At 45.1% G+C, this 25,017-nt stretch overlaps 1 protein-coding gene across 1 annotated transcript in view; it reads right to left on the reverse strand.

Annotated features, from left to right (window-relative positions):
* CRISPLD2 (cysteine rich secretory protein LCCL domain containing 2) overlaps window positions 1–25,017 on the reverse strand; it is an 82,611-nt gene that overhangs the window by 16,725 nt on the left and 40,869 nt on the right. Inside the window, exons 7-14 of the mRNA XM_029608087.1 lie at window positions 24,296–24,433; window positions 22,807–22,867; window positions 22,046–22,112; window positions 21,335–21,465; window positions 15,794–15,837; window positions 12,656–12,728; window positions 11,590–11,665; window positions 446–579 (exon numbers count right to left, since the gene is read on the reverse strand). Coding sequence (XP_029463947.1) covers window positions 446–579; window positions 11,590–11,665; window positions 12,656–12,728; window positions 15,794–15,837; window positions 21,335–21,465; window positions 22,046–22,112; window positions 22,807–22,867; window positions 24,296–24,433 — 724 coding nt within the window. The remainder of the gene's footprint in view (window positions 1–445; window positions 580–11,589; window positions 11,666–12,655; window positions 12,729–15,793; window positions 15,838–21,334; window positions 21,466–22,045; window positions 22,113–22,806; window positions 22,868–24,295; window positions 24,434–25,017) is intronic.

Raw genomic sequence — 25,017 nt, forward strand, 5'->3', positions numbered from 1 at the left:
TGGCAAATTCAAAGCATTTGGAGGCAGTGAAAACCTTCCCATACATGCAAGCATCAGTTTGTGAATATCCACATCAGAAAATCCACACTGGGCAGATAAAGAGATGTGAGCCGATCAGAGACCAACTCGGGCTTATCCGAGTCCGTCCGCAGCTTCCCCAGTTTCATTCTCATTATCAGACCCTTTCCTCCAAGTCCGGATAAGGTTTGAATTTAACCAAAAGCATTGTCGTTTTCTGTTCTATCTCATTTTTATTTCACACACTGGTGTAAAACTGACAGGACAGGGACGTCGTTGGTGGGAGACTGCGAGGAATAGGCCAACGACATGGGTGTGATATTAGCAAGAACAGGGTAAAAGGAGGGACAGGAGAGGGAGAGCAGGAGCATGCACATGGGAGAACGCGGCTTGAGGCTGATGAGAAGCTGGCAAGAAGAGAACCCACCTTTCGGATCGAACGCCGTTCTTGAGAGAGCCGACATAACGGTTCTTTTTGTCCACCGGCATCACGTCCACGTATCCCCCGGTTTCGTCTGCGATGACCCCGGCGTGCACTGCGGTCCTACAGATGCTGGAGCTCTGAAAAAAAAAAAAAAAATCAAAGAAAGGGAAGGGTGGGATTACACGGGACGTAAGGAGCCCACCACGATCACAAAATGAAATGACTGTACCGTAGAGAAAACTGGTTTCTCGTTCACTGCGAGGTGGGGGTGGGTGAGAGGGGGATTAAAATAACGCATGAGCTTTTGGAAATGCAAAGTGCATGTTCTGTTTTCCATCTCCGGCCCAAACGCCTCCTTTTTAAGCTGGGCGGAAGCAGGCGTGCAACGGAAACCCGCTTGATAATTTTAGCTGAGGGGTGGGGGTGAGGCTCAGATGGGACAAGTTACTCCGGGCGAACCAACTATTTCAGCCGGGCTGACTGGCTTTGAAACTGGCTCTGCACAGTATTGGATCTTTCCATAACGTCTGTCACCTGCAAGCAGAAAGGGCTCCAAAACCAATTGCTTTGCACACTAGAAACCTATCGCCAGTCTGCCGGGAAACCATGGAATAAAAAAAATCTCACATTCATGTTTTTCACTTCTTATGAAAAGATATGAAGTGAGAGCAGCACTTCAAGTTTGTCGGAGATGTTAAACTGGATTGTGGCAGAAAACACTGGCACCCGGTGAATTAACATTGTATAAATTCCATGAGTTCTCGGCGATACGGAAAACCCTTCCTCGTGGGCACTGCACTTACCAGCAGATTGTATACAGCTAGTTCATAAGGAAAGCGGGAAAATCATGGTACAGGGCGGGTGAAATCCCCAGTCCCAGGTCGTTGGCAGGGCAACCTTCCCATCCCAGAGCTCTGCCTTATAGCCCACGAGCTGCCTTTTTTTTTTTTTTTTATCCTTGTGTGTAGCATGGCTCCTGCCGCCTACCTCCCTGCATTTACCCATCCCCCACCTCCCTGTGCACACACTGCACTTTGGGTTGCCTATCACTTGGCAGCTTGCATGGGCTTAATTGCCGGGTTGCTTTCACTTCTATATATGGTCAAACCAGCAAAGGAAAGCTTTATTTGGATGTTCTGTCTTGAGTTTGCCCTGAGTTGCAATGGCTAAATCTAAACTTGGAGTCAGCAGCATAGTCTGTATCCCTACATTTCCAGTTCGCAGGGAAATCAATTTTCCCTTGGCCCCTGGGACCTGCTGGCAGCTGTATGCTCCCAACTGATATCCCCTGGGTCAAACTACATTGCCTTCTCTCAGGCTCTCGTCTTGTTTTCATGCGTATCCATGCACACCCTTCTCTTTAAGACAGATAAGAGTGGCTGAATGGGTCCAGTATAAGCCTGCCGCATGCATCTGAGTGCTTGGAGTAAATGTGAAACTAGTTAGTCTCAGGGAAGGGCAAATCAGGTAACTGCCCAGGGCTCCTCACTTTAAATGGGGCCCCAAAATTTTGCCACAAATGTCTGACTTGCTCCTAGGTCATCAAAATGAACCCTTGCCCACAGCCCCAACAACCCTATGGATAACGCCGCTTCCTTTTTCCCTCCTCATGTGAAATAAAACTTTTATTGGACCCAACAGCAATCTTTACACTAACAGCTGTGAAAAGTCTGTCAACAAGTGCAATGGGACATTGGAAACACGGCTCGCCCTAGTGAGCTTCCATAGCTGCTTCAAAACACTGCAGACAACCGCAACCAGGTCTATCTCTAGACAGCAGCAGCATCGCAGAACCAGGCTCGAGAATTTGCCAGGGTCTTCCACACTACTGGCCAGATTCACTGAGGCTTTTCTCCCATTCCGTATCGATACGGGCAAAAAAAAGCTTTAGCGACTCTGACCCTATGCGTAACTCGACTGCCAAACAGAGATTCTTCTTTATTGATCGATACTCTCCGCTTCCACTAGTGATAACAATCCCCAGAACGTTATACAAAACTTCCTTTGGCCGGAAGCCTTCCTGAACTGATTGCCTTACAAATGAGCCTTGCAAGAGACAAACTCTATTATCTTGCGCCCCCACGGATACATTCCTTTCTTATGTTCCCGATGGGGCGGGGGATCTTGAATGTTGATGCGACACAAAGACTTTCATTTCAGTAATGAGGTTAAGGATTGATTCTGTCCACCGCATTGCCACCATGAAAGGTGGCCACCGGGTATCACACGGTCTGAATAGTTTTCTGTACTAAGAAGCCAATGCGTGCCAGAATAACGCTTGATCTTCTTTTCACACTGTCAATGCTTTTACCAGGTAAGGGCTCTACTCCTCCGGCAATGGGGAGAAGGAAGCAAGTTCAAAAAGGTTCCAGGCCTGCGACCCGGTATGACTTGGCAGAAGAGTGCCACTGATTTTTATAGCATCATTAGCCTGCCAGAGTGCTTTCCAGTTTCCATCAGCATTGACAGAGAATGAGGCCAACGCAGTCCATTCTTGGGAATAAATGCAACTTGCAACATCAGATTCACTAATGGGACTGAAGTCAGGAACAGGTAGGAAAAGAGGCCAATAACTGGGCACATTAGCTGGAACTTATGGTCCTTAACTACTATCACAATCTATGATTCTATGTAACTAGAGAGGGGGCTGGGATCCTGGGGGTGGCGGTGTCCAGCTCCTCCATAAAGGCCCCGTTCCCGGTGTTTCCACATGGGCAAGTTGTGCTCCTACACCAGTTTCCTCTGGTTCCAGGCTGTTACTGCTGAAAATGCACTGAATGAGGGTAGAGTCTACCTAACTAATGCCCTCCACATTCTGGAGGTTGTACATCCTTGAATGACATCACCCTGCTGGGTCAAATAGTAAGCTCTCCTTCTGCCCAGTGAAAATGCAGAATGAGACGTATTACCTTGCTGAATCATTTTCATGTTCCTATCCCAAGACTAACTGCCTCTTTGGATTTTTGGCTTTCTTCTCGGTTTAGTTGTGTGAAAGTTTGTGTCCGTTTGCAATTCATTACACTTACTCATCATGGCAGCCCGAAACAGCAACCACACCAGCTTCCATCATGCTCTCTGTTAAAGCAAAGCAAAACTGCAGCTACTGAAGACCTGCCGCAGTCTTAGTGTTAGCAAGGACTCATTTAAAATATAAAGCAGAAAGGTAGTGCTTGAGTTCTTGCATAGCTTTAAAATGTTCTTTGCTCTATTTCCTTCAGCTGAAAATAAGGTCCATCTGTTAGTTATCCCTCAGCCTATGGCCGAAATGATCCCATCTTAAGGGTCGGACAGCACGTCTGGAAACAAGTCCAGTTATTTGACTTTCTTCTTGATGCCAATAAAAAAAAAAAACATTAATGGATGCTGCACTGCTATTCCTTGAATTTGTTCCATGATATAGGCCAGGAAAATGTCCATTCCACTGATGGCTTGCATAATGTTATTTTCCTAAGAAAATGTCTCCATTTAATTAAGCAGTCTGAAGATCCTAGATACATTATCCACCACTTTGGAATTGTTGGGAGACATCTTCAGTAACAGCAGAATTCGCCATGAGCTTCCTTTGCTAGCCTTTCTGCAGGTCCTGATTCTCTAGCTCCCATGTCCCATGGTTATCCCTGCAGGCCTCTTTTTTTTTTTTCATAGCAGAGGGCTAATTTTATCTACCTCCAAAGGACGAATGACTGAGCAGGGATTCTAAAATGGTCCAGATTTCACAGGCATATCTCATTGACAGCAAGCATCCGCCTACAGTCTGACACTTAAAAAGGCACAGAACTGAATTTTGGAATAAAGTGGGGACACTGGCTGGTGGTTTGCCCTCGCCACATAATGACAGATATACTATGAACAATTTACTGCATCCCACGCCTCAAAAGCAATGCAACAAGGCGATAGCTAAAGCCAGAAGAATGCTGGGCTGCATAGAGAGAGGAATAACCAGTAAGAAAAAGGAGGTGATAATCCCCCTGTACAGGTCCTTGGTGAGGCCTCACTTGAAGCACTGTATTCAGTTCTGGAGCCTGTACCACAAAAAGGAGGCGGTCCAGAGAAGAGCGACCAAAATGGTGTGGGGTCTGTATTGGAAGACTTATGAGGAGAGGCTGAAGGATCTGAATATGTAACCCCTGGAAGAGAGGAGGCACAGGGGGAATATGATACAGACCTTCAGATACCTGAAAGGTTTTCATGATGCACAATCGTCAAACCATTTCTGATGGAAAGAAATGAGTAGAAGTAAGAGTCACGAAATGAAACTCTAGGAAGGACGACTCAGAACCAACGTCAGGACATATTTCTTCACAGAGAGGGTGGTGGATGCCTGGAATGCCCTTCCAGAGGAGGTGGTGAAGATAAAAACAGTGAAAGAATTCAAAAGGGCATGGGATAAACACTGTGGATCCCTTAAGGCCAGAGGATGGAAATGAAGAAATGAGTGCATGGGGGTAAACTTGCTGGTGTGGCGGTTACTACCCTTAACCAATAAGCCTTCATACTGTTGATGCAACTCCAGTATTGCTCTCTGCTTCAACAGCAAGGGGTAACAGGGAATTGGATTCAAAGAGCAAACAATGAGGGCCCAACTGTTACACTCTGGGGAAACTGCTAAGCATGGGGGTAACCTGCATTGCTTGGCAGGTACTACCATAAGCTCGCTGGGCAGACAGGATGGATCATTTGGTCCTTTTCTGCCATCATTTCTATGTTTCTATGTAAATTCTCATCTCAGCCAGCTACTTGAAAACTCGGGTGTCAAGAAAAAGAGGCAACATCAAGATCGCATAATATGATTCCCAATGTAGAAAGCAATAAGACTATTAGGGGAGTTTAGTGTTGCCCTGGAATGTGCTGCTCATGCGTTGACAGATGAACTGTCTGTTTTGATTCAAAATTCAATGAGGCATCAACCGAAGCATTAAGGCAAGCGTAACGTATAGACATTATAGCAGGCTTTTCAAGGACGCTCCCGGCAGCACATGAGACCCCTCAAATTCTGCTGTTGAATTTTCTGTCCATTTCCAGACCTGACCGTATACACTGTTCTGTCCACAGGCCGCTTTGTTTATGTCTGAAACAAATTTATGGAAGAGTGGAACAGCTGGAATTCATGCCCTGCATATGCTGTTTGCCTTCTCCAGCTGTTACTCACCTCTATAGTGACATATAGACAGCTCTAACCCGAGAAGGAAAGTCTTGGTCTTGGTTTATTCTATAATTCATCAGCGTAAACACTTTGGGGTCTGATTTGTCACAGGTTCTCCCACAGTTTTGCATCTTCTTTCCTGCACTTTACTTCTAGGCTCCACAAGCTCAAAATGGAAGAAAATGCCATCTCTTTTTCTGAGTTGTTTCATCAAAAAGCATTTTCGAATTACTTTCACTTACCGCCTACTAAACACATACATTAAAGTCTCAAAAGAGCTTTCCTTTCTCAAAAAGAACATTTCTGAAACTTGCTAAACATTATCTACATAAACAGCTATTGGCAGCATACATCACACGTCAGAACAAAAGAGAGAAAAATGATGACCACATGTTATTTCTTTTGTAGAGTTTTTGCTGTGAAACTAATTTCATAAAGGCTTGCTTCAGATTTCAAACTGCTTTATGATTCTGAAGACAGACAAATGGGTTGTTTTCATTCTAGACAATAAGAGAACATACAAAGAACAGTACAATGAAGACTGCACAGATGGAAGTATCGTGAGATACTAGCAGAGGCATGGAGGGTGGTCACAATGAGGTATTAGCTGTTAGAGAAGCACAGAATGCGGAAACAGTGAGGTGTAATCAGCAGTCAGTGGCACATAACGAGGACATAGTGAGGTATAATCAGTGGCACAGAATGCGGACACAGTGAGGTGTAATCAGCAGTCAGTGGCACAGAATACGGACACAGTGAGGTGTAATCAGCATTCAGTGGCACAGAATGCGGACACAGTGAGGTATAATCAGTGGCACAGAATGCAGACACAGTGAGGTGTAATCAGCATTCAGTGGCACAGAATGTGGACACAGTGAGGTATAATCAGTGGCACAGAATGCGGACACAGTGAGGTGTAATCAGCAGTCAGTGGCACAGAATACGGACACAGTGAGGTGTAATCAGCAGTCAGTAGCACAGAATGTGGACACAGTGAGGTATAATCAGCAGTCAGTGGCACAGAATGCGGACACAGTGAGGTGTAATCAGCAGTCAGTGGCACAGAATGCGGACACAGTGAGGTGTAATCAGCAGTCAGTGGCACAGAATGCGGACACAGTGAGGTGTAATCAGCAGTCAGTGGCACAGAATGCAGACAAAGTGAGGTATAATCAGCAGTCAGTGGCACAGAATGTGGACACAGTGAGGTGTAATCAGCAGTCAGTGGCACAGAATGCAGACAGTGAGGTGTAATCAGCAGTCAGTGGCACAGAATGTGGACACAGTGAGGTGTAATCAGCAGTCAGTGGCACAGAATGCAGACAGTGAGGTGTAATCAGCAGTCAGTGGCACAGAATGTGGACACAGTGAGGTGTAATCAGCAGTCAGTGAGGTGTAATCAGCAGTCAGTGGCACAGAATGTGGACACAGTGAGGTGTAATCAGCAGTCAGTGGCACAGAATGCAGACACAGTGAGGTGTAATCAGCAGTCAGTGGCACAGAATGCAGACACAGTGAGGTGTAATCAGCAGTCAGTGGCACAGAATGCAGACACAGTGAGGTGTAATCAGCAGTCAGTGGCACAGAATGCAGACACAGTGAGGTGTAATCAGCAGTCAGTGGCACAGAATGCGGACACAGTGAGGTGTAATCAGCAGTCAGTGGCACAGAATACGGACACAGTGAGGTATAATCAGCAGTCAGTGGCACAGAGTGCGGACACAGTGAGGTGTAATCAGCAGTCAGTGGCACAGAATGCAGACACAGTGAGGTATTATCAGCAGTCAGTGGCACAGAAAGTGACACAGTGAGGTGTAATCAGCAGTCAGTGGCACAGAATGCAGACACAGTGAGGTATAATCAGCAGTCAGTGGCACAGAATGCGGACACAATGAGGTGTAATCAGCAGTCAGTGGCACAGAGTGCGGACACAGTGAGGATAATCAGCAATCAGTGGCACAGAATGCAGACACAGTGAGGATAATCAGCAATCAGTGGCACAGAATGCGGACACAGTGAGGTATTATCAGCAGTCAGTGGCACAGAAAGTGACACAGAGAGGATAATCAGCAATCAGTGGCACAGTGTGGACACAGTGAGGATAATCAGCAATCAGTGGCACAGAATGCGGACACAATGAGGTGTAATCAGCAGTCAGTGGCACAGAATGCGGACACAGTGAGGTATTATCAGCAGTCAGTGGCACAGAAAGTGACACAGAGAGGATAATCAGCAATCAGTGGCACAGTGTGGACACTGTGAGGTATAATCAGCAGTCAGTGGCAGAGAAAGCGGACACAGTGAGGACAATCAGCAATCAGTGGCACAGATTGTGGACACTGCGAGGTATAATCAGTAGTCAGTAGCACAGAATGTGGAAATGGTAAAGTATTATCAGCTGTTAGTGGCATGAAATGTGGGAAAAACATAGTTTACATGCATAACGTCAGCTGTGCGAAATGTTTTATCCCATTTTGGGGGTAATTATGTATCAGCCCACATAAGAAAGTCAGCAAATAGGCACTTAAGTTACACCAGTCCTCAAAGCAAACTTTCGAGGGCATGTTCTAGGGGTGTGCACTGCAAATCTTTTCATTTTGGCCAGCAGATGCAAAGTACGTTTAGGGTTAGGTAGCCGGGTAAGTAGGACTTATCCGGCTATCTAGTGGCTGCTGAATATCCAGCTATGTCTAGTGGCTGCTAGATGGCCAGGTAAGTCACTTATCTGGCTATCTAAAAAGCTGGATAAGTTGTGGATGGGCAGTGGGCGGATCGGGGTGGTGCTGCTTATCCATTTAACTTAAGCAGATAAGTGATGATATTCGCTCTTATCCAGTTAAGTTAAGCGGATAAGTGATGATATTCGCTCTTATCCAGTTAAGTTAAGCGGATAAGTGATGATATTCGCTCTTATCCAGTTAAGTTAAGCGGATAAGTGATGATATTCGCTCTTATCCAGTTAAGTTAAGCGGATAAGTGATGATATTCGCTCTTATCCAGTTAAGTTAAGCGGATAAGTTGGAGCTGCCATAGAGCAGGTCTAACTTACTCCGATATGCACTAGCTTATCTGGCTAAGTAGCGACTTCTATGCAGATATTAATCAACATAGCCATGCCACTGAATATCCCTTGTAACTTATCCAGATAAGTTATATCTGGCTAAGTTACTTGCCTGAATAACTTTAAATACTGACCTCTGGGTTTTGTTTTGTTTTTCATTTTGTTTATAATTTATTTCATTTAATTTGTCTGAAATGAAACAAATTATAAAACAAGTGAAAAAAAAATAAGAAAAAAAAACCAAACAAAAAAAAGGGAAAAATGGCATTGGGACCTCAAGCCCTGTTCCTGGGCCTCTCCCCACACCCCCTGTTGCCAAAATATAAAAATTAAAAGTTACCTCGAGCCGGCCATCTATCCCCAAACACCTTAACCCTCCCTCTGAATGTTCTTACCCCATCCCTGGGAGTTGCCTAAGCAGGGCCAGTGCAAGGGTATTAGGCACCCCCCCGGGCAACCCTTCAGTCTTGCCGCCTCCCCCCACCTGCCTCTACTCCGATCTCCTCCCTCCCAATATTAGTAAAACCAATATTTTGAAAAGGAATATTTGAAAATAGCTGACAAACAGCATAACTTTCAATAATATTGTTAAAAATATTCCAGCACCATAAATAAGTATTGCTAAACAGCAGACACTGCACTTAAATTCAATGATCAAAACTAACAAGGATAGAAATCCGCCAGCTCTCCTGATGGGTTGGGGAGAGGGTTTGTTGGGCACAAACCTTTATCCTCTTTCTTTCTCACGTAGACACCTTCTCTCCATGCACACAGGCTTCCTACACATACGTTCTCTCACTCTTGCACATACACATTCCTTTTCTCTCTCTCAAACACACACTCTCACTTCCTTACACAGGCTCTCTTTCACACACACACACACATCCTCACTTTCTCCCTCTCTCTGTCTCTCTCATTCACACACACACACGTCAGGTCCTTCCTCTTACTCACTAACCCTCACTCCCTCACATAGGTTTCCTCTCTCTCTCACTCAGACATACCCTCAACTCACTCGCAGGCACCCTAAGCAGGGCCAGTGCAAGGATATTAGGCACCCCCTAGGCAACCCTTCAGTCTTGCTGCCTCCCCCCACCTGCCTCAACATAGGTTTCCTCTCTCTCTCTCACTCAGACATACCCTCAACTCACTTGCAGGCACCCTCTCTCTCTCTCAAACATACACATATCCTCATTCAAAAAGGTTCCCTCCCTTTCTGTCTTCTCTTACTCAAACACACACACTCTCACTCTCTCACACACTCCCACAGGCTCCCTCTCTAACACACACACCTTCACTGCTCACAGGTGCCCTCTTTCTCTTTCACTCACAAGCCCTCACTGCTCACAGGTGCCCTCTTTCTTACACGCACCACACTAATTCTCTCTCAGACACGTACAAATGCAAGGTCTCTCTTGGTCTCTCATTCTGCGGCTCTCTTGGGCCTATCTCTCCTTCCTCTCAATCCGCAGCTGGGATGGGCTCCACCCATGGCTCTCTTGGGCCTCTCGCTCCCCTGCCTCTTCAGCCACGGCTGAGATGGGCACCACCCACAGCTCTCCTGGGCCTCTCCTCTCCTTCTTCAGCTGCCGAGCAGGATGGACTCTGTTCACTGCTCGGGGCCTTTCCCTGCTGGGCCCTTCTTCCCTGGGTCTTCAGCCACTGGGACAGGAGCTTGTTGCTGATGATTTTTAGTGGTCCCTAAGGTTAGTGCTCAAGGCGATCGCTTAGTTTGCCTAATGGACTCACTGGCCCTGCGCCTAAGTTCAAAGGGGCAGAATCAATCCCCAGTTTCTCCTGCCCTGCTGGTCCTCTGTTCAAAATGGTGTAGGCCGGCCCTGCCATACAACAAAGATGTGCTAGCCTCAGGGTCAGCTGTGACCATTTTCGAACTGAGAAGGTTCATGCCTTCCCCTTTCTATTTCATAAACATCAGGAAGGGGGTAAGAGACCTTTGGGGAAGGGTGGAAGGCTTATGATGAAGGCACAGAGAGGGTTAATTTTGCTCTTTCTAACAGGGTCTATGACTTTGGTTAATACTACTGATCTCTCACCCTCAAGGCCCACCAGGATGGTTTCATCCACTTTGAAATTGGAAGTAAATAGCTATTTGGGCAGGCAGACAAATACAAATATTTGCTATTCAAATATGCAGCTGAGACAGCGCAGGAAGCCAAATGGCCATAAATAGGGAACAAATGGGCGTTTCATGAGGAATACTGAGCCTGTCCTCCTCTGAATGTACTTAGCTGGCTCATTTCTCTATTTGTGAGCCTCATTATCCCGTCTTGGACATGCAAAGTCACTCTGGCGAAGTTGCTGCATTGTAGGAAAAAAAGCAGGGAAGCCATGCTGAGAATGGCTGGATCATGACACTGATGCAATCTAGGGGCAAGAAGCCAGAAACGCCTGCCCACACTTCAGCTTCCACACTGCCTCATTTGCAAACTCTAAAAGCACCCACCCTCCCCCATCTCCACAGGAATCAGTGGAGAAATCCCCATCACTCAGACACACGGGGGGGGGAACTAGTTATAGTCAGAAAACAATGTCATAGCAAGCTGCAGGGCAGGAGGGAGGAACTGCTGGCATGAAAGGCCAAGATATGTCTAAATTAAAAAAAAAAGAAAAAAAAATCCTGTCTACACAATACTTATTTTGCTTTCTCTCCTCCCGGCTGTCCTTTCCATGACGGGACTGCATTCACAGAAGGCTGGCCATACGCCTTTCCCTTGCACATCCTCAGCCCATGCGTGCATGGCCCCAATCTCACAATCCCCTACCATCGAAACCAGCAAGGCTGGGGGCACTGGGCACTGGAACCGCCCTCCTCCCACCCACCCCTCCAGACACAGCGAGAACAATCCAGTGATGGTGGAGGGATGGTTCTGTAGCCCTAAATACCCATCATGTTACAGAGGGTTAAAAAAAAAGTCTACTCACGTCAGCATAAACTTTGGATCCAATCACTGGTGCCCAGTATGAAGGTTCATCTCTACAGTGCGCTGGGCAGTATGCTCTGAAAAACAAATCATTTACTTAACCTTCAGGTTATGATGATACTAAAATACATTTTATAAAATCGCTGGAACTTCTCAGGGGCTGTAGGTGCCAACATCTGGTTTACAGGTGTCAGGCATTTATTTTTTTTAAACTCTGAATGATTACAGCAGTGGCTCCTGTCTAATATAAAGGGCATTTAGAGTTGCCCAAAAGGAGCGTCGTGTGCCACTGATGGAGAAAATCATTTCCCCCTCACCAGTCCATTTGCTACAGAAATGTTTAGAGGCCATCGATTCGTATTCTTGTGTGACTGGCAGGGGAAAATGCACATAGTTTTGTCACTGAGAGAGCCTGAAAAGGAGTGAAATATTGGGTGAAGCAGCCGGCGCGGTGCCACCTCACAGGAGGTCATTTGTCACCTCTGCCAGCATAGGCCATGGTTCCTTAAAGGCTCCTCTGCCAGTCTGTGTCCATAGGCGAAGTGAATCAGGCCTTGTGCCCGCTGTTGAATCAATGACGCCGTTACAGGAAGCAAAGGGGGAAGGGACTGTAATAGCCTGGGACAGATCTGACCCTGCAGCTGCCCCCGCCCCCATGAGCTGCAGAGGGCAGGAGGAACACCCCCTCCAAAATAACAGCCTGACGGGTGGGTGAAGTTGGCCAGCCGTCACAGAACAACGTCGGGCTTGCACAGGAGCACCACTTCTGGTGAAAGGGCATTGATTTCCGGCGGTAGGACGGCTGCCCTCTAAGCAATTGCCTACTCTGCCTATTGGGAAATCCCGCCCCCTGCCCCCAAAATCCCTCGGATCATGCAAAACAAGGCATCAGAACACCTCGTCCGCTAAGGCTCACTACCAACATTTTCACTGGATTTGAAGGAAGTGGGGGAGGGGGGGGGCAGTTAAATGAGGAATAAGCACGAGGAGGTTAGAGGTCAGAAGCAAAGGAGGAGGCCCCAGGCTGGCAAGCAAGATAAATAGATGCCATTGCTCTTTTTGCTTACCTGGGGCAATGGGACGTGGGCTTTTTGAACTGGCAAAGCTCGGCCACCGTGTTGTAGCAGTCCAGCGTCAGTTCTGTGGGAAGGATGAAAGAAAGACGCAGATGGTTACATTACAGGGGCAGCCAGCTCAAAAGAGAGGCTCTGTGTTATTGCTGTGCATGGTAACCGTGCCCCTGACGGGGCTAATAATTCTAACACCTTCGCCAGTCCCAACAGCGACTTTTCTCGAAGGATTTCATTTCTAGCAACTTCTGAAAAGGAAAAAAAAAAAAAAATAAGAAACTCCCCGAGAAAAAAAAAAGAAATCCGATCTGCAAAAAAAGCACAGTGGGACTTTGGCTCAGGCCTTTCACGCGGCGCTGGTTTTCGCGGCAGGTTTCGCTTGCACGTGCTCCTCTGTGGATTTTTCTTCCCCCTTTACTGAAGGAAGATGCTGGGAATGCAGGGCCAGATGTACCAAAAGCTTCTTCCCATTTCGTGTCTGTGGTGAAAATGGGTCCAACTTAGCCTTGGGTTTTCAGCCGAATCCAGTCAGCGAGACTTTTGTCTGAAAATCATCCTAAATCTCACTGGGTAGAACTTAGCTAGAGATCAGGAACACAAGACTAAACTTAGCCGGTAAGTGCTGAAAGTCGAGCCCCAGACTACCCATCCCAGCTGCTCTTTAACACCCTCACAAGACAACTTCTTTCCTGCCTTCCTCTGGCCTCCGCCAGATCATTCTGTAGCAGGCTCTGGGCCTTCAGCTGCTACGCAACAAAAATCTGGAACAAGATTCCGCTACCTCTACGCCGAGAGTCCTAGGCGTTGCCAGCTGCTTCCTGAATTTCAGGACAGGCTGATCCAGTCCTGGTTTTACCACATTGCCTGCAAGGAGTTGTAGTCATGCTTTTCTAGGGAAAATCAACAGGAAAGATCAGTACCACAAAGTCCAGGCATGCAGTGGGAGTAAAAGCAGGACTGGATGAATCTGTCCTGAAAATCAGGAGTCAGTCGGCCACCCTATGGAGCCCTGCTACCTTACCTTCAGAAAGAAAACGTTAAAGGCAGGGCTCTTTTCAAAGACCTTCCTGGCAGAAACCTCCAATCCGCTGACCTAACCTCTTAATTACCCATCTTGAACAAGGCCTTAAGCCACACAACATTGGATTCTTACAGTGAAGAAGCCAATGGTGAATTTGATTCTAACTGTATAACAAATTGAAATTGGTTACCGTATGTTATTAAATTTGTTATAATGTGCCTTGAAGCCATCCTTGGTTAAAAAAAATAAAATAAAGGGGCTATCAAATGTCTATAAATAAACAGAGAAACCTCATCCCCTTCCCTACTACCCTGGCCTTTCATCTAGCCAGCTTCCTGACTTACAGCTGACTGGATCCCTTTGAAATTAGTACATAAAGCCCTTAAACCTGGGTGAAAAATGTGCTTTTTTTTATAACCACGCAAGCAAACCTTTCGCCCTGTATGTTTGTAAGCTCTACGGAGAAGAGACCGTCTCTTCCCCATTTTTGTACAGTGCTGCGTACATCGGAGTGACACTATATAAAGCAGCAGTAGTAGTAGTAGTAGTAACTGAGTTGTAGGCTCTTCGGCCCTTTTTTTTTTTGGCACCACATCTGCCCAAAACCTAAATCTGTTCCTTTTTCTTAAAAAGTGCTGAGGTCCTCATGATAGATGTAGCAAATTGCAGCGTTAGGAATCTTGTAAACCCTGCAAAAGTCTGGGAAATTAACCGGTAATTTCTTCTCAGTCTACCCTTAAAAATCAGTTTCTTCAGGCCGATGCTATACCAAGTACTGGCTGCAGCAGCGCACGGTTTAATACGTGACCGGACGTGCATTTTGGACACACGTCCATAACCCCCGATGCAAAATGGAAGTTAGCAAATCCAGAGCAGGCGTTAATTTTGAAAGAGCCCAAAAAATATTCAGAAAAGCAGAAAATACTGTTTTTCTGTACTTCCTCCGACTTAATATCATGGTGATATTAAGTCGGAGGAATTAAAAAATTAAAAATGTGCTAAAAAATAATTTAAAAAAAAGAGTTGTTTTCCTAACCGGCTGACAGCCACCTCTCCGGAGCACCCACTGCCGAGGAGGCGCTAGAAGTGCACAATTTCCCCTGAGTGCCTCCTTTTTACTACAGAGGCCCGTTTGCATTTTGCATTGGGCGCCCTGGAGAGGTGGATTGGAGCGCGTTAAGGGAGCGGGCACTCAATCTTGAGCACCCGTTTAACGCGCGCCGAAATTGGATCAGCCTGCTTATGCACTACAAGCTAAGGCTCAAATATACTAAAGGGGATTTCCCCCATTTTGTGTTTATGGTGCAAATGCTTAATGCATCTGGCTCTAAATGTACGAATCAGGCAGAAGTGTCAAAGGGTTTTATTTACAGGTTTTCGCTTGCACAAATGTTTTTCCCCGTGGAAATTTTTCCTTTCCGGAAGTTGCACAACAGCAAATCACCGGGCGAAGAGAAAGTGCTATTTCTGTGCCTGCAAACCAGTTTGCAAATTTTCTGCACTTGGCTCTAACTCTGCCTGGTCCTTCATGGGGTTGTGCAGGCGTTCGAAAACGACATGAAAACATCGATATATGTTGTGTCGTTTTCAAATGAATAAAACGAAAACATGTTCGTTTTGGGTTGTTTTTTTGGTTGCAGCATTCGCTAAATGGTTTTAACTTGCACTAAACTCCCAAAACGAGACAAAATGAAATGAAACGAAACCAAGCCCCCTCCCAAAAAACAAACAAACAAAACAAAAAATAACACAAAATGTTTTTCCTTGTGCACCCTTAGTCCGTAAAGGGCGAATTGCTCATAGCACTCATGCAATCTCCTTTCCTCTCCTTGACACGCTGAGAGACAATCACCTTGGGAGGATTTGGTGATGCCATGGGCATGCGGTCATTAAACTAAGCAGCTGCACTGTGATCATGCATTGAGGGCAATGCTACAACGACAGGATACGAACATGTTTTTGTTTTAATTCACTTGAAAACGAGAAAACATCAATAAGTATTCATGGTACAGCCACATGCATGCACACACACACACACACACACACACACACACACTCCCCTCTCTTTTTATAAGGTGACATTCAGGACCACCTAATAATGTCCTGACACATACCTGTGACTTTGGAAACCATGAATGAATTGGACGGCTTGTGTTTGCTGCAAAGGAGAGAAAAATAAACATCACAACTGCTCTGTAAAATCTGCATTCGTGATTTACCAAGACAGGTCAACCTAAGAATGGGAGATGCGTCTTTAAGTCTTAGAAGAGTGGCTTAGATCAGACATGAGGACTCCTGAATACTAAAGATTTGGGCCTGTTTCATGAAAACTTTGCTCCTTTATCTGTATCTGTAGGAAAACTCCTTGATGAATCAGGCCCTTAAAAATTCAGAGGGTGGCTAATTTTATAACTGTGAGGGTTGGGGGTAACATCTGAATGTACCTTTTCCACACGGGCTTTACCACAACATTTTCAAAGTGAACTCATGCATAGAAACATAGAAATGACGGCAGAAGAAGACCAAACGGCCCATCCAGTCTGCCCAGCAAGCTACGCACTTTATCCATTTTTTTCCCCTTTTTTTCTCTCCCACCTGTTACTATTGGCTTCCATTACCCTCCAGCCCTAATTCCCCTCCACCCCACCACCAATTTAGAGAGCAGAGCCGTATCTGCATCCAAGTGATTGTCCAGCTCAATTAGGGGTAGCAACCTCTGTAACAAGCAGGCCATACCCTTACCCCATACTTTTACCTACCCCTGTTTTTATTTTTTTGTCTGTTTTTTTTTTGGAGATAGCAGCCCTCCATCCTTCTGCTCCGTGAAGGTGGAACACCAACTACTGGCCACTGGCATCCCGCTCCGTGAATGCCTCTGTGGCTACTGCCGCTCCGTGCAGTGTTTGAATGCCTCTGTGGCTACTGCCGCTCCGTGCAGTGTTTGAATGCCTCTGTGGCTACTGCCGCTCCGTGCAGTGTTTGAATGCCTCCACTTTATTCACGCCCTCTAGACTTAATGGATCCTCAGTGTTTATCCCACGCCCCTTTGAAGTCGTTCACAGTTTTAGACTTCACCACTGCCTCCGGTAGGGCATTCCAGGCATCCACCACCCTTTCCGTGAAGAAATACTTCCTGACATTGGTTCTTAGTCTTCCTCCCTGGAGCCTCAGCTCGTGACCTCTGGTTCTGCTGATTTTTTCCGACGGAAAAGGTTTGTCATTGTCCTAGGATCATTAAAGTTTTTCAAGTATCTGAAAGTCTGAATCATATCACCCCTGCTCCTCCTTTCCTCCAGGGAGTACATATTTAGATTGTTCAATCTCTCCTCGTATGTCATCCGATGAAGACCCTCCACCTTCCTGGTCGCCCTTCTCTGTACCGCTTCCATCTTGTCCTTGTCTCTTTGTAGATACGGTCTCCAGAACTGAACACAGTACTCCAGGTGAGGCCTCACCAAGGACCTGTACAAGGGGATAATCACGTCCCTTTTCTTACTCGATATTCCTCTCTCTATGCAGCCCAGAATTCTTCTGGCTTTTGCTATCGCCTTGTCGCATTGTTTCGCAGACTTCATATCATTAGACACTATCACCCCAAGGTCTCTATCCTGCTCCGTGCACATCAGCCCTTCTCCCCCCATCGAATACAGTTCATTTGGATTTCCACTCCCCATATGCATGACTCTGCACTTCTTGGCATTGAATCTCAGCTGCCATACCTTCGACCACTCTTCCAACTTCCTTAAATCCCGTCTCATTCTCTCCACTCCTTCCGGCGTGTCCACTCTGTTGCAGATCTTAGTGTCATCCGTGAAAAGACAAACCTTACTTTCTATCCCGTCTGCAATGTCGCTCACAAATATATTGAACAGGACCGGTCCCAACACCGATCCTTGTGGTACACCACTTAAAACCTCCCTCTCTTCAGAGAGAGCTCCATTTACCATCACACATTGTCTTCTGTCCGTCAACCAATTTGCAATTCAGGTCACCACCTCGGCACTCACTCCTAAGCTTCTCATTTTATTCACCAGTCTCCTGTGTGGGACCGTATCAAAAGCTTTGCTGAAATCCAAGTAGATGACATCGAGCGCTCTTCCTTGATCCAATTCCTTGGTTACCCAGTCAAAAAAGTCAATCAGATTTGTCTGACAGGATCTTCCCCTGGTGAATCCATGCTGCCTCTGGTCCAGCAATTCTCCCGACTGTAGATAGTTCACTATTCTCTCTTTCAACAGTGACTCCATTACTTTTCCCACCACCGAAGTGAGGCTAACCGGCCTGTAGTTTCCAGCCTCCTCTCTGTTCCCACTCTTGTGAAGCGGAACCACCACAGCTCTTCTCCAATCACTTGGCACCACTCCCGTTTCTAGGGATCTATTGAAGAGGTCGCACAGCGGACCCGCCAGCACATCTCTGAGCTCCCTCAGTATCCTGGGATGAACCTCATCAGGTCCCATGGCTTTGTCTACTTTCAGTTTCCCCAGCTCTTCCCATACATTTTCTACTGTAAATGGAGTTACATCTACTCCACTCCCCTCCAGTATCTTTGTTAACTAGGGACGGTCCTTCTCCAGGGTCCTCCTTAGTGAACACAGAACAGAAGTATTCGTTTAATATTTCTGCCATTTCTTCGTCTCTCTCCACACATTGATCCTTTCCACCTTTCAATTTCACTATACTACTTTGAACTTTTCTCTTTTCACTGATGTATCTGAAAAATGTTTTGTCACCTCTCTTTACTTCCTTGGCAATCCTCTCTTCTGCTTGACTTTTTGCTCTCTTGATTAATTTCTTCGTCTCCCTCAGTTCTACCAGATATTCTTCTTTGTGCTCCTCTCTTTGGGATCTTTTGTATTTCTTGAACGCTGTTCTTTTAGCCTTTATTTTGTCAGCCACCTCCTTTGAGAACCAGATAGGTTTCATTTTTCTTTTGCTTTTCTTTACTTTTCTAACATATAGATTAGTTGACTTGGCAATTGCTCCTTTTAGATTGGTCCACTGTTGATCCACATCTCTCACATTCTCCCAGCCTTTTAGTTCTTCCTCCAGGTACTTCCCCATTTCATCAAAGTTTGTGTTTTTGAACTGCAGAACTCGGGTTTTTGTGCTTCTTTTCCGTGTCCTTTTTGTGATATTAAACCATACCGTTTGATGATCACTGGTGCTGAGGTGGGCACCCACCTGGACGTCTGAGACATTATCTCCATTAGTGAGCACTAAGTCGAGTATAGCTCCTTCTCTCGTGGGTTCCATTACCATTTGTTTGAACAAAGCTACTTGCAGGGCATCCACTATTTCTCTACTATTATTAGATTCTGCAGATGGGATTCTCCAGTCTACATCTGGCATATTAAAGTCTCCAACGATCACCACTTCTCCTTTCTTTGCTATCCTGTGGATGTCTTCAACCAGATCTCTGTCCAGCTCTTCCTTTTGGTTTGGAGGCCTGTAAACCACTCCAATAAAAATGGATGCTCCGTCATCATTTTTTAGGTTGGCCCATAGTGCTTCTTCATTGCCCCATCTTCCTTGCAGCTCCGATGTGTGTTTGCTTTGTAAATTCCTGGTTATGTACACCCCTGGTACGCGCACAAGTCCATTGATGCAACGCTATGACTGCTCTATCGAGGGCCTAGCTGGCACTGGTTAAGAGAATACATTTTAAATCTGAAAAGTATGCACACAAGGCCCCAACTCCATCCCTTGGAACGCTCCTCCCTGGTGTGTGTGTATAAATGTGGGTGTGAAAAGCAGGTCATGCATCCTTTATGGGCACTAAGCTCCAGGTTATTTTATAAAACCAGGTTTTATGCACATACATGGGTTTGAGAATTCTGCTGAAAGTGTCTAAGATTTTATCAGCCCTATAACGACGGACAGCCCCCTGAAAGTTTGTTTTGCACCTCTCTCCTCCTCTGGCAGTGGAAAGGCCAGTCAGTTTTCTTAACATCGCTGTGAATTAATAAACTTGATGCGGTGCTGGTGCCCTTCGAGTGCTGACAAGATAAGCATTTGAGAATCTCTAAAGGTGTTTTTGGATGCTTTCTGTTTAATTATGCTTTGCTTTTCTGTCAGCCATGTGGCTGAACTTTTCAGTGAAAATCTGGAACTTTTACAGTGGCTGGAATCTGTTTTCTGCTGTGGTGCACCAGCAGAGATATGTACATTAAATCCACAGAGACAGCAGCAGCTCAGCAGGATCAACCAAACCCGTGGTTTCAGTTTCTGCATTGGTGCCACTGCATCATGGTGGCAAACAGAGCGATTTTCCAGTTCCCACTAAACCAGCCCTGACAGTGTCCATTTAAACCAGAAAATTAGAAGTAAAGTGCTCTGCTGGTTCATGCGACAGACACCAGAAACTGCTGGCAGATCTCTACTATACAGAGCCACTGTGCAACTGAACCTTGAGTGTTGTGCGCAGTTCTGGCCGCCCCATCTCAAGAAAGACAGAGAAGGGCAACAAAAATGATAAAGGGGATGGAATGGCTCTCTTATGAAGAAAGGCTAAAGAAGTTAGGGCTGTTCAGCTTGGAGACAGAGGAAATATGATAGAGGTCTATAAAACCATGAGTGGGTTGAAACAGGTAAATAGAGAAAGGTTATTTATCCTTTCAAACTGCACTAAGAAAAGAAGCCACTCCATAAAACTAACAAATAGCAGAGTTAAAACTAATTTAAGAAAGTATTTTTTGAGTCAGTGCATAATTAAGTCATGAAATTTGTTGCCAAAGAATGTGGTCAAGGCTGCTAGTATAGCCTGGTTTAAAAGAGGTTTGGACAAGTTTGTGGAAGACAGGTCCAATAAAAATTATTAGCCAGGCTCTTTCCACCTCTTCTGGGAATGGGCAACAGGGAATGAATCTCGCCGTTTGGATCTGCCAGGTACTTCCAAGTAACCCAGACTGGCCACTGTCGGAGCCAGGATGCTGGGCTCCATGGACCATTGGTGTGAGCCAGCACGGCACTTCTTAGGTTCTTATATAATGTTCTTTTACTGTCTTCATATCTTGAGCTTTTTTGGGCTAAGCATCAACTGCAGGGCTGAGCATGAATTGAGGATGGACCTGAGAACCTGTGAAATATGGTTTGGGGGGAGGCAGAGTTAATGAGCTACCAACAACCCCATCGGGGGACCCGATGATGATATAGCCATGGCCAAAGCAGGATTAAACCTCTCAAATTAAAAAAAAAACAACACAAAAAAACCCTATCCTCATGAGCTCATGCCAAGGACTTTTGTTATGTCTTCGTAAGGACAATTCTCAAAGAGAATCTGGTGCAGATACAAAGCATTTTACCTGCGTTCATCAACCATTCAGACATTGCCATCCCTTAATGTGGCTAAATGTCTGTGCTTTAGCTATATTGGGGGGAGGTGCGTTCCTGGGATCATGTTTAGGATGGGATAAGGGAAATAAGGCTCAGAGATCGCAATTTCAACTCTACACGTGTTGTTCTTCAGGAAAAAATTACCCACAGAAAAAGCAGGTACAAATGTCCTTTGGCACAAAGTTTCCACGTGAACTCACACAGACATTTACCCTTTGAAAACTGGTGCAAAATCCCGGATTAAATGTTCGTTTGAACATTGCCCCCAAAAGATTAAATCGAACACCAAGCAGAAAGCTGGTGCTTGGTGGGGGCGTTACCTTATAGAGTCAATTCCATTTCTTGCTGACTTGACAAAGAACGGCAGCCTTCCTTTCCTAGTGATGTCAACCAAGCCTCCGTCATCGTCTAGAACACCATAATGAATTGCAGCTCGGCATATACTGGAAGTCTGCAAAGAACAGAGCTGTGAGTGTTTCCCTGAAAAGTTTTATGCTGGAGAGAAACAGCAGAGAATCTGTATTCTGTAAAAACTTTCTTTTCAGTAAAAATGAGACGGGTCGAAATGTGAGATAGGCAAACTTGGGAACTTTCTTTGCGACTGTGCTGTTTGCCGATGGAGGAGTCTGTAGCCAGTCTCAAAAAACGTTCATTGGTTCTCAACCCAGTCCTAAGAAGTCTGACTATGCACGAGCTTTATTTGTATATATCAAGTTGGTTCTTAGACCCAACACGTGCAAATATATCTCATGCGTATTCATTTTGGGCAGCCTGAGAATCCAACCAGCCTAGAGAGCTCCCAAAGATTGAAAACTCCTTGAGTGGTAATAGATTGAAAGTGCATCTGTAACAAACCAACTCTCATGCATAGGGGTATTACCCATAACCTAAAGGAGGTGTTTTACCACAGCTACACCAAAGACAAAAGCTTTAGGTGGAAGACGAAATTATAAGTACATTTTTTTTTTTTTGCTTCCGATCAGTAAATGTCTAAAAATTGCATCCTTATAAAGCATTAAAAGAGCACTCACAGACTCGTAAAAAAGAGTTCCAAAGATTTTGGCTTTCCTGTTCTTACAGCCCGCAGGGCACAAGTACCTGGTGATAACATGGCAAGAGAAAGAAAGTCATTTGTCACGAAGAGAAGTCTTTTTTATAACATTGAACTTTTAAGACAGGCCCCATTAACTAAGTTTATTACTTTGCATGAAACATTTCTCTGCAAGACAGCAGCATAGTTAAACAATCTTCTTCAAACTGAAAGAATATTTATCGTTTTTAGTAATTAAGTGTACTTAACAAAAAATATGTGCCCAGCATTCTTTCTGGGCTGACTGGGTCCCATAATTTAATACTCTGAGCTGGCAGATGTACAAAAGAAGAGAGAGACCAACAATGCCTGTGCAAGTGGAAAATATATTGAGGTGCACAGCTGGGAGCTGTAGGTTATCATGGCAATATATCACTTCGTATAAAACCAGGTCACTCCCTCCACTCGAGAAGGTGGATACTTCTTATTAAAAATATAATAAACGAAACACATTCCAATGCATCTTTAGCATGGGAGGAAATGCCGCCTCAAGCATGGGATATTTTTCTCAAACTTCCATAGTGTTTAACACTTGGAATATTTCATAATTCATTTTGGAAATAAGGCAGATCAGGAGTACAACGCTGTGCATTTCTGAGGGATTACTGCATGCTTCAGGGGGAGTGTTTGTTGCTTAAGCACCCAAGGTCTTGGTTTTCTTTCTCTTGCCTGATGAATTCTGCTGAAACAAGAAAGAACTACCTGTTGCATGTGGATCCTTTGCACTTGTCTCTCATCTTGGTCTCACAGTTGATCACTTGTGCTAAAAAATTGGAAAGGAATATTAGCTGCATGGTGAAAGAAGTGGAATGAGGCTCCTGATGAAATTACAGCATATGGCAGCCAACCTGTCCATTGACTGCAGGATGCCAATCAAAGCCTCTGTTCCAGAGATTGACTGAATGACCAGTTTAGAGGAGGAAGTGGAGTGGAGTGGGAGTCAAAACTACTTCCTGTGTAGACTTTGGTTTGGACACTTCCTACCTGTTTAGCCTTGGGCAAGTCATATTTTCTTTATATGACTCTAGTTAGGTCAAAATAATAACAACACATCCCTTGTCCCCTTCGAACAGGGCCGGCACGTCCATTAGGCGAACTTCGGCGGTCGCCTAAGGCACCGAGCCGTAGGGGGCACCGAAGAGCAGCCACGTGGTGCCGCAAGCGGGGCCTATCCCGCTCGCGGCAAACAGAAATAGGAGTCTGTGTGCTTCTCAGTAAGTAAGAAGCACACAGGGTCGCGCTCCCCCCTCCTACCAGTTCTGGCACCGACCGTTTCTATTTCTCTTTGCCGCAAGCAGGATAGGCCCCGCTTTTGGCACCACGTGACTGCTCTTCAGCGCCCCCTAAGGCTCAACGCTCTGAGAAGCGCACAGTCAGTGCCGAAACAGGAAGGGGGGGGCGGCAGCGAAAGGGTCGCCTAGGGCGCCCAATACCCTTGCACCGGCCCTGCCTTCGAAGGTATGTATAAGCCAAAGTACCTCACCATTCACCTCTCAGATACTTATTAAAATTTATGGGAGATCTATGATTTAAAAAAAACCTTGGGATCTCATTAGAAATGGGTACAAATTTGAATTCTTCTTCTTATTTGCCCTGTTAACTAAGTGTCCCAGGGCAGTAGCCCCCTCCCAAATTACTCTTTAGCTTCTCCTGCAGGTCACTGAGAAATCGAAGATGCATTTGTTTGAGCAATTTTGGGTTCCGCCTGGAGGATTCAGTCCAGACTCTGTGTTCTATTAACTGTGGTCCATTAACATTCCGGTAGCAAGAACTCCACAACCAAACTTTTATGGGAACAGTTTTGTAAACATTGTTATTGCATTGTTTTCAAGCCCATCCATGAGGATTTCACAACATTTCTGAAAATAACAAATACTCAAAACAGAATCAGCATTCTAAAGGAACGCAGTTTTACAATGCAGATGGTATTGGCTGGTAACTCAGTTCTTAAAAAAAAAAATAAAAATTATACTGTCCTAGAAAAAATGGGTTTATAAATTTCAGAGCTGATAATAGTCTATAGGAGAAGTCATTTTTTGATTGCATTGTATTAAATGGTTTTGATTGTTTTGGAGCCAATACTCGCACCCAATTAGCCAAATTTCATTCTGGAGACACCTTCAGGCATACGCTTAATGACATGCAGACCACACAAATCCTTTCCTGGCCGATAAGAAGAAGGCATTCTTACTCATATAACTTTCTGAAGTAACTTTATTGGGCTTAGTTACTGCTCTCTCTTCTACCCAGATATGTGTTTCTTCTTGGATGTTTGCAGTCTCCACCTCGTTAGCCTCGTCTGTCTCGTGTTTTCCAACGTACCGTTCGTCTTTAAAAACAAAAGAGCAAAAAAACACACATACACAAATTTATCAGCTGTATCCATTTCTATCTCTAGTTATCAGCTGTATCTGTCTTTACCTCTGTGACTGTCTTTTCTGATACAATAAACACATTCCACCTTTAGAATAATTGATTTTTATTGGTTTTTACATTATCATTGTGCAGTGAGGACAGATGCCTCAATGCAAAAACAGCTGGAAACAGAATCTGTTTCTCTGCTCATGAGTGGAACAAAAAAAAAAAAAAAAAAAGAGATGAAGAATCAAATCACTGTCTTTTGACCGCTTTCATAAGTGTGGGCCGATCTCATTTTCCAAGGGTTGGGATTCGGAAAATGAAGCAAGGGTGATGATCAATGAATCATCTTACAGGAGTATAGCATGATCAATTTCTTTGTAATCTTCACAGCTTAATCTTTAAATCCAAATCTTAAGAAGTGGAAACATTATTTTTGTCTGAGATGTGAGACCTAGCTTAAATGTGAAAATTCACAGAAGAGCTGCAACCATTATTTTCTCGAAGGGTTTAACCATTTTTAGCGTACTTTCCAAAGGGAAGATGGCCTACGTG

The sequence above is a fragment of the Rhinatrema bivittatum genome, chromosome 7 (genome assembly GCF_901001135.1).
Source record: "Rhinatrema bivittatum chromosome 7, aRhiBiv1.1, whole genome shotgun sequence".
Lineage (NCBI taxonomy): Eukaryota > Metazoa > Chordata > Amphibia > Gymnophiona > Rhinatrematidae > Rhinatrema > Rhinatrema bivittatum.